Source organism: Lepidothrix coronata, unplaced genomic scaffold (genome assembly GCF_001604755.1).
Source record: "Lepidothrix coronata isolate B3197 unplaced genomic scaffold, Lepidothrix_coronata-1.0 Scaffold24, whole genome shotgun sequence".
Taxonomy (NCBI): Eukaryota; Metazoa; Chordata; class Aves; order Passeriformes; family Pipridae; genus Lepidothrix; species Lepidothrix coronata.
In genome coordinates this window covers 917,781-929,357 of record NW_016690204.1, presented here as the reverse complement: position 1 = coordinate 929,357, position 11,577 = coordinate 917,781, and the positions used below count along the sequence as shown (strand labels likewise).

Sequence of the window (11,577 nt, the reverse complement as noted above, 5' to 3'; positions counted from 1 at the left end):
GTGCTGCCGGAGGCTGAGGGTGCCTTCTGCTTTGGAAAACAGGGAGGGAGGAAACCTAGTGGACTCTGAATAGCCTCAGGAAGAGCAAACGGGGATTCTTCACAGGAGGAGCAGTCAAGGATCCTCTCTACCTGGTCGCCACACGCAGTAGGAACAGACCCTTTGGAAATTCATCTGAACAGCCGATTTCTTGGGGTTTCTCGTCACCTCTAATCAAACGGCATCCCCTCCCTCATCCGAGGGCCACCACAGCCACCCTGGCCACTGCTCCAGAGAGCAGCTTCCTCCCCTGCCCAGTGTCTCTCGCTGTGGGAGCTCACAGACCTGTGCCAGCACTCCCAAGGGATCCTTTCCAGCGGGCACTCTTCATTTTTCCCCCTCCTGCTTAACCGAGCTCTGCAGCGTCGCACTGAATACCTGTGGAGCCACCCGCCACTCGGAGCTGCCACCTGTGGCTGCCTCAGGGGGCCAGGACTTGGTATCCTCCGAATCCAAGGGATCACTGTGGAGCCGCTGCAGACTGTCCAAGGAATTCCTGGCTGAACTTCTGCCTTGTGCCGTGTCTCTGTGGCCGCGCTCCCTCGCGGTGCCGTGGGCTGACGGGGCACAGGGGTGTAGCATGCGCCAGGGCGCGGTGGGACACAGGGACACGGGCGGGTGTGTGCCCGGACGCCGCGGGAGCCATGGCTTCGTTCGGGAAGCTGACGGAGTACTTCAGCCTGAGGAAGTCGAGGCCGGAGCTGCGCTCCCGGCGCTGGGGCCGGCGGAGCGGGAGCTGTTGCTGTAGTGTCGTGGAGTGCAGGTACGGCGTGGCTGTGACCCCACTGTCCCGGGGCCTCCGTGTGTGCCCAGGGGCTGCGGGGTGGGAGGTGCAAGCTTTGATGCTTTGCTTCCCGTTTGACCTCTCCTGGGGCTGCAGAGGGGGCTGGGAGCAAGCCAAGGGCTCTGGAAGCATCACCCTTTCCTGCCTGGGGCTCCCAAGTGGCTCATTGCTGCAGGATGTCTCCAGCAGGCTCTGTGACCTGGCAACCCTGCCCAGGGCACGTCCCAGGTGTCTGTGTCACATCTCAGGTGACCACGTGCAGCTGTACCTGCCTCTGTCTGGTGCTCTCTGTGTCACGCTGCTGTGTCTCCACGTTAGAAGAGCGAGGTTATTGCACCAAAATCGCCCTTCCCTCCCTCTGCCCTATGCAAAATCCTCAGCTGCACCTTCTCGGGTGAAGTTGAATCTGTTCGTATGAGGTGCTGGCTGAGCCTCCTGGCGTATAGGAGGGGTGGGGAGGGTCTGAGTTGTGCTCAGGGACAGGGTGCAGTGGGGAGGGGAGCTCAGACAGACACATGGATCATTGTCAGCTTGTTTGGTGTGTGGATTGAGGAGGTGATCACACTGGGGATGGGGAGCAGTGGGCTGACTGGAAATCCCCTGGGATCCTGCTGCCGCTGGAGTGCTCAGGTCCATTGTGTGTGGGGGGTGCACACCTCCTTGTTTTGCGTGTAAATGCAGTTACTGCAATTAAGAAAATTGCTCTGTGCCTAGTTGGCTTCTCCTTGGGTGTTACAAGCAGCCTGTAGGACACAACTATCACTTGGTGCTGCTCTGGGCTTTTCCCTCTCCGTGTGGGCTCAGCCTGAGCAGTGTGTGTCCCCAAACCCTCCTGCTGACCTACACAGGGTGCTTCTGGAGGGTTGTGGGTCTATGTAGAGACACACAGGGAGAAAAATAGCACCAAGGAATCCATTCACCTTCCTCCCTGGTTGTTAAGTGCCTCATACTCTGGAAAGGTTATTAAAGTATCTACAGAATAAAAAGAAGTTGGGGCCCCTCCTGCTGCTGTCCGTGCTGCTGCTGAGACAGTGGTATGTGCTGAGGCGTTGCTGTCTCCCCTCTTCCCTCGGCGCTGAAGGAGCGTCGCCTCTTCCCCGCTCACGCGTTTCTCCGGAAACGCAGAAACATTCGGGGCTGAGCCAGAAGCTTTGTTCTGCTCCTTTTTGCCTTTGTGGACAGAAACCCTGGTTTGAAACCCTGGTTTCTGTCCTGAGGTTTTTGCTGTGCTGGTGCCGAGCTGGTGTGAGGAAGGTGAGTTCTCTGAGTGCAGCCGAGCAGGGCGAGTCCCGGGGGTTTGGTGGTGTGCAGCCAAGCATGTGCCACATCTCTGGCCCGAGGGAGATGAGGAGATGTTCCCAGGGCTTCACAGCCTGTCAGTCCCCCATGCACAGGGTGCTACAGTCCTGGACCTTGGATTTTGGGGAGAGTTGGGTGGTTTCCTACATAATGAGAGATGTCATGGTGCTTTCTGAACTCTGACATGTGAGCTAAAGAGTGGCTTTGCTGGCATGTAGCTCATGTACCAAATTTTCCATGGGGATGTACTGGCTATGGATGTGAGCAGCCTTCTAGTGGAAGGTCTCAGGTGCATGGCGTGACTCTTGGGGATGGTCCTGAGCAGGGCCAGGGGTTAGACTCGATGATCCGTTTGGGTCCCTTCCAACTCCGCTGATTCTGTGATTCCACGTTCCTGCCTGTCAGGAAGGTGGAACGAGATGGGCTTTAAGGTCCCTTCCAACCTAAACCATCTGTGTCTGAGTTCTTCCCTCATGCAGGAATGTGGCTCACTGTGCACCGGCCGTGCCCTGTGTGGGGCTGGAGGAGGAGCTCCCCCCAGCCGACGTTTCTCCCCGTTCCGGGTGCTCTGGTGCAGCCAACCTCGAGCTGCAGCCCTATTTTGTCTCCTGGGCTGTGCAGGTGCTCCAGGGCAGTTCCTCCAGGCTGGATCCGAGTGTGTGGACAGTGTTCCTGGTGTCCCTGCCTCCCCCAGGGACAGGGCTTGAGTGCCCTTATGGATACCAAGCCCATTCCCTTGATTGCTCATGGTTGATTATGGAAGTAAAAAGAAGTGTTGACTGAAGCGTGGGATGCTTTGAAATCACTGTCACTTTTCACCCCAGCTATTTGAGCTTCTGCTTGGTTTTCCCCCCCCAAAATGTCTTAGATTGAGAAGCCCCAGGAAATCTTCACAGCTGTGATCCAAAAGCCAACACAAGGCAGCTGCTGCCATGGCTGACCCTGTCCTTGCTCTACATGGTGCTTTTTCCAGCTCTGTTGAGCAACTTTCTGCTTTTATTTCATTTCTTCACTCCAATGTGGGCAAATCAAGCATGGAAATAAGATGTTCAGCTCCCATATTTCCAAGTGCATAGATGCACCAGAGATCCTACACCCCAGGCTCAGCAGGGTGATGTCCAACAGCCCTGACTGCAGCCCTGCCCTGGTCTTGCTCGGGGCAGCCGGGCTCCCACTGCCCTTCCCAAAGCTCTGTGATCCCCTGGGACCACAGAGAACAGACGTAGGCCAGTGCTCAGTGGAGAGGATGCACTGACTGGAGTTATTAAATTCTAAATATAGTGGTGCCACGCATTCTCATAGGACCTAACAGGAATCAGCAGGTGTGCAGTTATGGTTTTAAATAATCCTGCATTTTCGAACGACGCCTCCGGATAAAGCAGCGCGAACGAGGTGGGGTGAGTAAGTCTGCTGGGCTGGACAGTTTGTGGATAGAGGAGGAGCCCAGCAAAAGCATCACCTCATCCAGGTGCTTTTGGGCAATCATGCTGCCTTCGATGTTCCCTCCTGCTCTGCCACCACCTGTGGCACAGAGCTGTGCTGGGATTTGTGTTCTCTCAGCTGGAGGCTTCTCCAGCCCGAGCCATGCCCGCTGTGCCTGGCAGGAGGGCAAATGCTCCACTCTGGAGCTGTGGCACAGCAGCCTGGTGTTGTTAAATCAACAGGACAGTTGGTCCCAGGGCTGGGAGGCCCCAGGGTGACAAGGTGTCCCCGTCCTGGGGCAGGGACTGGCAAGCCGAGCCGAGCCCAGGAGAGCAGGTGATTTATTTGCAGCAACTTTTCTCCATCCAGCAGGAGCGGTGATGGATGAACCAAAAAGTGCATCTGACGGTCTCCGGAGCTGCACTGCTCCATGTGGGATGAGGGCCTGGAGCATCGCAGGGATAGGGGATAAGGGGATTTCTCTGCAGGTGCCTGTGGGGGAACCACAGGGGGCTGAGGGGCCTGCTGAGGTTTGAGGGGTTGTTCTTTGTGTTACCTCAGTGTGCCAGCCTCGAGGTGCTCATGCCCAGCTGTGTGTTGGTAGGAAGGGCAGAGAGGATCTGCTCTGGCATGGAGGAGAAATGAAAGGAAAAGGCAGGTTATATGAAATAGCTCTTCTCTTATTAAGGTATTTATAAGCTGAAAGGTCTGGACAATTGATTTTGGGTTCCTGCAGCTTTTGAAAGTGGATCAGAACATCATGGAAAGCCGTTGTGTTGTAACTGAGCTGAGAAAATGGCTCTGCTCTGCTCTGGGTGTGCCAGGGAGGCTCCAGGGCAAGCTGAAATTCTCGGGAGTGGGCTGGCACCTTCCCAGGCTGCTGTTTTCAGCCAGGGAGCTGGGCTGGCAGAGCCCTGGGCTGGGATCCTGGGTGCCTGCAGTGATTCTGGGAGGATGAGGGTCTGCTGTCATCTGACAGAGCTCACGGATTTAGGAGAATTTCTCAAGGACGCCCTTGGAATTGGTCTCAACAGATCTCAACAGGATGCAGGGGGGGCAAGCAGAACTCCCTGAGAATGCCAGTCCTATCACCCAAGTGATGACCTGCAACAATAACCAATTAATTAAAAAAAATCCCAATTAAAAATCATTATAAAATTATAAGTCCTGTCCAGGGGTGGGTTTTGAAAGGCATTTTCTCCTCTAGGTGGGAACTCAGGGGCTGATTCAGTGGCTTCCTCTGTTGGCCCAGGACTGTTCTGGGATAGATCCACTCACCTGGCTTCAGGAGGTCGATGCCTGTTCCCTCTGAGACCTGCCAGAGGTCTCCCTCCCCTCCTCTGTGCTTCCCAGAGCCCCACAGAGGGGCTCTGATGTGCTCCCTTTGGGATCACTGCCTAGTTAGGGAAAAGGAGATCTTTGGGATGGAGGAAGATGAGGAAGAGACTTGTGCCTGGATTTGGATCCTGCATCCTTCTCCTGGGGGAGACCTTCAGCCTTGGAAGCAGCAGAGCTGATGAGCCCTGAAAACTTGGGGGGTAAAGATTCTGTGTCCTCAGTGGGCTCCAGGAGACGAGTTTTTCCCTGTCTTGGGGTGAGCTTGGTGAAACCCGGGGAAGCTCAGCTTGGGAAACAAGGATGAGAGGGGGTTGGCTCGTGGTGAGCAGGGAGCAGGCAGGCAAGGTGGAACCTTTAGGGTTCCACTGCCTTTTTTCTCAGCACCCGACTTGGAAGTTGGTGTTAATTAACAATGAATTAAATTATGTAAGAATTATATTACATAAAAATTTCAACTTGCCTGGCCTGATTTTGCCCATGTCATTTGATAATGTCCAGCAGAAGGAACAGTGCTCCAGGTGATGCTCCAGCTTTGCACTCACAGAGGGCAGAGGTGGGTCCGTGTGTCCCTGTTGCTGTCAGGGTTGGAGCCTCTCCCAAGGAGCTGCTCTTTATAGCGGGGAGCTGTTACCTGCCCTCCCCTGGGGATGTTTGCCACACTGATATCCTGATCCATGTTTCTTGCTGTGTAGTTTGATGGGCTTTGAGGTGGAGAGGGGTAGTGGGGGATGTTTTCCTGGCAGGATTGTGTTTAGTTGTTTTTGGGTGCTTAAAAATATCTCCTCAGCTCTGGCAGCGCGTCTGTGCTCAAGCACATGGTCGTGATGGGGGAGAGAGGAACCGGCAAGTTTTGGGGCTGGAAAAGTGCACGGAAGGAATAGTTCCTGTGTTAGCTGCACACAGCATGAGACAGGCAAAGGTGGCAGGTAGAGATGCTCAAAGGGGCTTCTCTGAGGGGCTCTGAGAGTCTCTCCTACATGGTTGAGAGTTTGCCTGACTTTTCCCACTTGTTTTTTGACACATTTTGAACAAAACCTTTCTGCTCCCAAATGACACATCCGTATGGAAAGATACCTGCATTTTAAAGGAGAAAACAAGTAAGGAACTTGGAAGTGTTTTGGGTTAAGTGAGAAGTTTCCACCTGAAATTAGTCAATAAGATGTTTTCAGCACTTGTATTCCAAACTGCCTGCTGAGGTGCCAGCAGGAAAACCTGTGTGGGTGCATGGACTCACATTTTTTGCTGTAACAGATCATTGTAACCTGTTAAAAAAATCGATGTCCATCGCTACTGCATGGAAGTGGTCTGTGCTGGTGCTGGAAATAGATCCTAAATCCAGTGCTAGTGACTCAGTCCATGGCCTGCTTCACTGAGGTGCTGACCACCCATTAATCCTGTTAACTGCAACAGACAGTGAACACTCAGCATCTTCACAGCTTGGCTGGGCAAGAACATGAGAAAGAGCTTTAGGAGCTGAAATCTTCAGCCTCGTTCAGCTGGAGATGCTCTGGGTCAGGGTCTCAGGGGGATGGAGGGCCTTGGGCTGCACAGCTGGATGTGGGGTGTCCTCAGGGGCAGCTCGTGTGCTCCTGGGTGAGGCTTGTTTGAAATGATGCTCCAAAGTCAGGAGCCCCTCTGCTCTGGAGCCAGGCTGGGAGAGCTGAGGGTGTCCAACCTGGAGAAGAGAAGGCTCCAGGGAGACCTTGGAGTCCCTTCCAGTGCTTGAAGGGGGATTATAAAAAGAAGGAAAGTGACTTTTACACAGGCAGACAGTGACAGGACAAGGGAGAATGGTTTTAAACTAAAGGAGGGGAGATTTAGATTAGATGTTAGGAAGAAATCCTTCCCTGTGAGGGTGGGGAGGCCCTGGCACAGGTTGCCCAGAGAAGCTGTGGCTGCCCCATCCCTGGAAGTGTCCAAGGCCAGGTTGGACGGGGCTTGGAGCAACCCGGGACAGTGGAAGGTGTCCCTGCCCATGGCAGGGAGTGGAATTAGATGAGCTTTAAGGTCCCTTCCAATGCAAACCATTCCTGGCTCTGCTCTGTCCCATGTGCCCTGGTGTCCCGGCGCTGAGTGGTTGTACCTGTTGGGGTCACTGGTGACTTTCAGCTCTTGAGTTTCACATCTGCCCCCTTCACCCTCTGAGCTAGTGGTCCATGATGAGCTGCAGGACCAAGCCCTCGTCCCCTCTGCTCTGTGCCAGCCTTTCCCCAGGCTGTGTGTGCCACGTCCCCAGTGTCTCACAGCCATGACAAGCTGTCAGACGTGAGTGGCTCTGTTTTGTGAGCACAGTGGCAGTGCCACGGGAGGAAATGACATTTAGCTTTGTTTCTTGATTGAGCTGCCTGGGTTCTGTATATTAAAACTAAAGAGGCTTTTTAGCTTTGTTCTCCCTCGTTGTTTGCAGTGCCAGGGCTGGAAACTGTCAAGAAGGGGCTTGGGAAGCAGCACGGAGAAGAAATCCATCTCTCCATCAAACCTATCCTTGCATGGGGCCTCTCCACCAAACCTTGACTCGTCCTGGTTTTCTGTGAAGGTTTCTGTGCACTGGGGGACATCTGGGTGCATCCCCAGTTCCAGCACCCAGTAACCTGCTGGTCTCAGTTCTGCAGAGCTCCCAGTGCTGCAGTGGGATGCTGGCTCCACACCCTCGGGGCAGGGGAAGCGATGTGCACAGAGCCAGGTGTGCTTGGGCCTCTTGATGTTCCTCAAAAACCTGCTCCCATGGCTGAGTGTTTAATATCTGTCCCATGAAAGTGCTTGCATTTCTGGGGCTTGGAGCTGGCTGTGAAAAATTTCTGGATCTGACAGACTGGGAAAGCACATCCGAGCTCTCCGTGTCATCTTTTGGGGCCATGTTGCATCTAAAGCCAAGGGGTGTGGTTTGTACCCAGTATTGTCCTTTTCTGCCTGGCTTTGGCCTCTTTTGAAAGTCAGTTTTTGGGCTGGGAGATGAGGTTGGGGGCTGCCTAATTTCTGCACAAGCTGCAGCTAATCTTTGCCTGGATTAGGCCGAAAAAGATGAACGGTCATCCCTTATTTTTGAATGGTACTTGGATGGGGTAGTGGGAGGAAGGGTAAATGATACTGGCATTAAGGGGAATTACATAGGTGGTGTGACTGCAGGAGACGTTTCCTTCAGCAAAAAGCCTTGGCCTGTGAGTCACAGTTGCTCGAAAGACTGTTTGATTCCTGATTCCCCCACTGTTTTGGCTCTGAGTCACAGCTGGGTGGGGGCGCAGGTAGGAAACAGAAGCACCAGCAACCAACCCCAGTGGGATTTGCGCACGGAGGGGGGAAGGAAGTGACTCCAGACAGCGGATGGGAATGTTAAAAGCTTCTAATAAAAGTGATGGCTGGCAAGGGGAAGGTTTTTGAATGGGGGTTGTCCCTGTGTGCCCTTCTCTGCCTGCTCCTGCCTGTGCAGGGCGTTCCCGGGTGTGTGGGGACACTGGGAGGTCCCCAAGGTATGTGGGGACATTGGGCAACCTCTGGGGTGTGTGGGGACACTGGGAGGTCCCCGAGGTGTGTGGGCATACTGGGCAGCTCCTGGGGTGGTTGGGACACTGGGTTGTCTCCAGGGTGTGTGGGGATGCTGGGTGGTCCCTGAAATGTCTGGGGACTCTGTGCAGTCCTGGGGGGACACTGGGCAGTCACATGTGTGGGGCTGAGCTGGCTCAGGCAGAGCTGGGGAGGAAGGGGAGAGGGGCTATATTGACAAAAAAGACTCTCTCTAGACCCAGGAAAAAGCATTTCAAAGAGGAAAGAAAAAAAAGGACAGTGCTGCTGGGAATATTTCAGATGGAAAAACTAGAATACTTCATTTAATAATTAAAAAGGTTTTTTTCCACAAAAATTTTTGTTTTCTCCTCGGGGAATACTTGGCAATTATACAAATTAATGCAAAATATTTTTAGTTTGCATTTTTTTGATGGGAGAAAATGCAGGAGGGAATAAGCAGATCCTTCTGGTTCATTGGCTATAACAGGCACTTTGGCGTGAGGGGAGCAGAGCAGAGCCCCAACCCTCATCCCCCACCTGAGCAGCCCCTGGTATGGGTACACCTGCCTGGAGCATCCATGTGCTTCCATAGATGTCTGGAAACCACTGGAGCTGGCATTTGTACCTGCTGGCTGCTCCTGGCCCTGCTGCCTGCCCTGTGTGCAGAATTTGTGTGACTGTCTCTGTTACATCTATTTTTCAGCTGCAAATCCATGTTTGTGGAAAAGCTGGAAAGCTTCAGTGCATTTTTATGTTGCTTTAAACAACAAATGGATAAAATTTTTCACAGAATCACAGCCTGATTTGGGTTGGAAGGGACCTTAAAGCTCATCTCATTCCAACCCCTGCCATGGGCAGGGACACCTTCCGCTGTCCCAGGTTGCTCCAAACCCCATCCAACCTGGCCTTGAACACTTCCAGGGATGGGACAGCCACAACCTCTTCACTGGGAGAGGGAGATCTTATTCTGGCTGAGGATTTTAGGGGTTGTTTTTCCACCAGCAGGGAGGTGCATCCTGCAGCAGGGCTGTGCTTCCCCTGGCAGAACCTGTCCTGCCTTCCTCTGCGGGAGCTGAGCTGACACTGCTCACAGAAGTGGCTGAATCCCCGTCCCTGGAGTGTTCAAAAGCTGTGTGGTTGCAGCCCTTGAGGATGTGGTTTAGTGGTGAACACGGTGGTGGTGCTGGTTGATGGTTGATGATCTTATAGGTCTTCTTCCACCTTAATGATCCTGTGATTCTGCAGACAGCCCGGCAGCTGAAGCTGTGCCCAAGCTCTTGCTTGGAAATGAAATGTTTTTGGGCTTTGCTTCCTTGCATCCCATGGCTGGACCTCCAGCCCTGGGAATTGGTTCCTTGCCCTCAGTGCTGAAGTTCAGTGAGGGGCTGGCTGGGACCAGACCTGAGTCTGCCCTCAAGGAAACCCATCCCCAAGTGCTCCTGCCTGGCCCCTGTGGCTGTCACGGGCAGGGCTGGACTTCCTCTGTGCTGTTTTGGGCCTCTTTGCTCCTGTTCTTTCCCTCACAAGACAGATAAAATCCATTAACCTGGCTATGAGCAGCTGTTGGAGGGGTCCTTGCTGGAGCTCTGCTCCCAGCTCCTCCCAGCTCCCATTAGTCCTGCTCTGAAAGCCATTTTTTAAGGGATTTTACTGTATTGTGTTGGGAGCATAAAAATGTGTCTTGTTGAATGGGCTTGTCCCTCTGACCCTGGCGGTGACCTCCCTCTTGTGCTTCAGATGAAAATGAAAACCAGCCTAGGGTTCTGGATGAAAGGTGGTGCCCAGGAGGGTTTAAAACAACAACATGCCTATGATTATAAATCTGTTTTTTGACCGAAACATATGAAATAATTATTTTTGCCAGGGGTTAGTAGTCAGAGACGGATCAGCTCTGCCACTGTTCGCCTCCAGTGCTGGAAAACTTGGTCACGCTGCAGAAATGATGGGATTTAAAGCAAACTGAGCTGCTCCGACAGCTGTTTGGAGTGTCTCCGTGCTGGAGCACGTCGAGTTCAGGCCTGAAGCCTCTGCCCCGTGGTTGTCAGGAGCAGCAGCGTTCTTTCCAAGATGATCTCAGCGGCTTTTTGTCTCCTCTGTCGTGTGACTTGGATTTTGAAGCACCAGGGGAGACCAGCCCGGTGTCATGGGACTGGGAACGGGACCAGGAGCTGGGGGGCAGCAGTGCAGGGGCATCACAGCTCCAGTGCTGGAGGTGGCTGCAATGCTGGACCCCTTCACATCCTCCCTGAAAGGTGTTTGCAGGTATGAAGGAGGCAGTCTTGTATTTATTTGTACATTAGCCAGCCTTTTAAACTGGAGCTGGGATGTTTGTCATCCATGTCACTTGTGCTTCATTAGCTTTTGTCCCCGAAATTTCTCAAGGCAGACAGGAGGTGCATAAACCCCAGAAAAGAAAAGCCAGGAGCCAGGGCACGACGTCTGTGGTTGTGTCTTGTGAGCGTGGGGAGAGGGAGGTGTCTGCTGTGCCCCAGCCTTGGCAGGTCATAGAACCCCTTCTCCTCTCTGCTCTCCCTCCCTTTCACTCCCATCAGTGTGTGGTTACTGGCAAGGTGGCACTGGGCACTCTGTCCTTTACAGCAAGGAGCTGTGTTCCTGCATTGCTTTGCTCTGGCCCACTGTCTCTGCCCTGAGTCAGTGTGTCCATCGTGCAGTGGCTGTGTCCCAACCACGTCCCAGCCACGCTTTGCTGTCCCTCTCCCGCCTCGGGGCTGGCCACGTTTCCAAGTCACTGGTGTGTCCCTGGGGGTTGAATCCTGCTCATGAGCTGACTTTCAGTGTGCAAGACCTTTGGCTTGTGAGCTTCTTTATGCATCTCAAACACCCTCCTTCCTAAGGTGGGGAGTGCAGCCTCAGCACTCTTCCTTCCGCAGAGTGTGTTGTGTTCCCTGCAGAGCACCCTGGATGCCTTTGGCCATCCTCTCTGCATCACCTGGATGGCAGAGCCTGGCTACGAGCACAGGGATGCTGGGACATTCCCCACGCTGGTCCTGAGGATGCAGGTCACGCTCTGGAGCTGCTGGGAGGGAGGATGCTCGTCTGCTTCTCTGCCGCGCCGGGACTCAGTGTGTTCACCTTCGTCTGCCCTCCCTGCCCATTTGTCAGAGGGAACTCTGCGAGCAGGATAGATGTTCACACTCCATGGATGTTCCTGCTTCTTTCCCTGCGCTGGGGAC

At 53.8% G+C, this 11,577-nt stretch overlaps 1 protein-coding gene across 2 annotated transcripts in view; it reads left to right on the top strand.

The window, feature by feature from the left end:
- The first annotated feature begins 657 nt into the window (after nt 1-657).
- Nucleotides 658-11,577, top strand: part of LOC108494326 (ankyrin repeat and fibronectin type-III domain-containing protein 1-like) — a 195,118-nt gene continuing 184,198 nt past the window's right edge. For both annotated transcript variants that reach the window (XM_017808689.1, XM_017808688.1), the window contains exon 1: nt 658-802. In XM_017808689.1, coding sequence (XP_017664178.1) covers nt 684-802 — 119 coding nt within the window. In that variant the 5' untranslated portion in view covers nt 658-683. The remainder of the gene's footprint in view (nt 803-11,577) is intronic.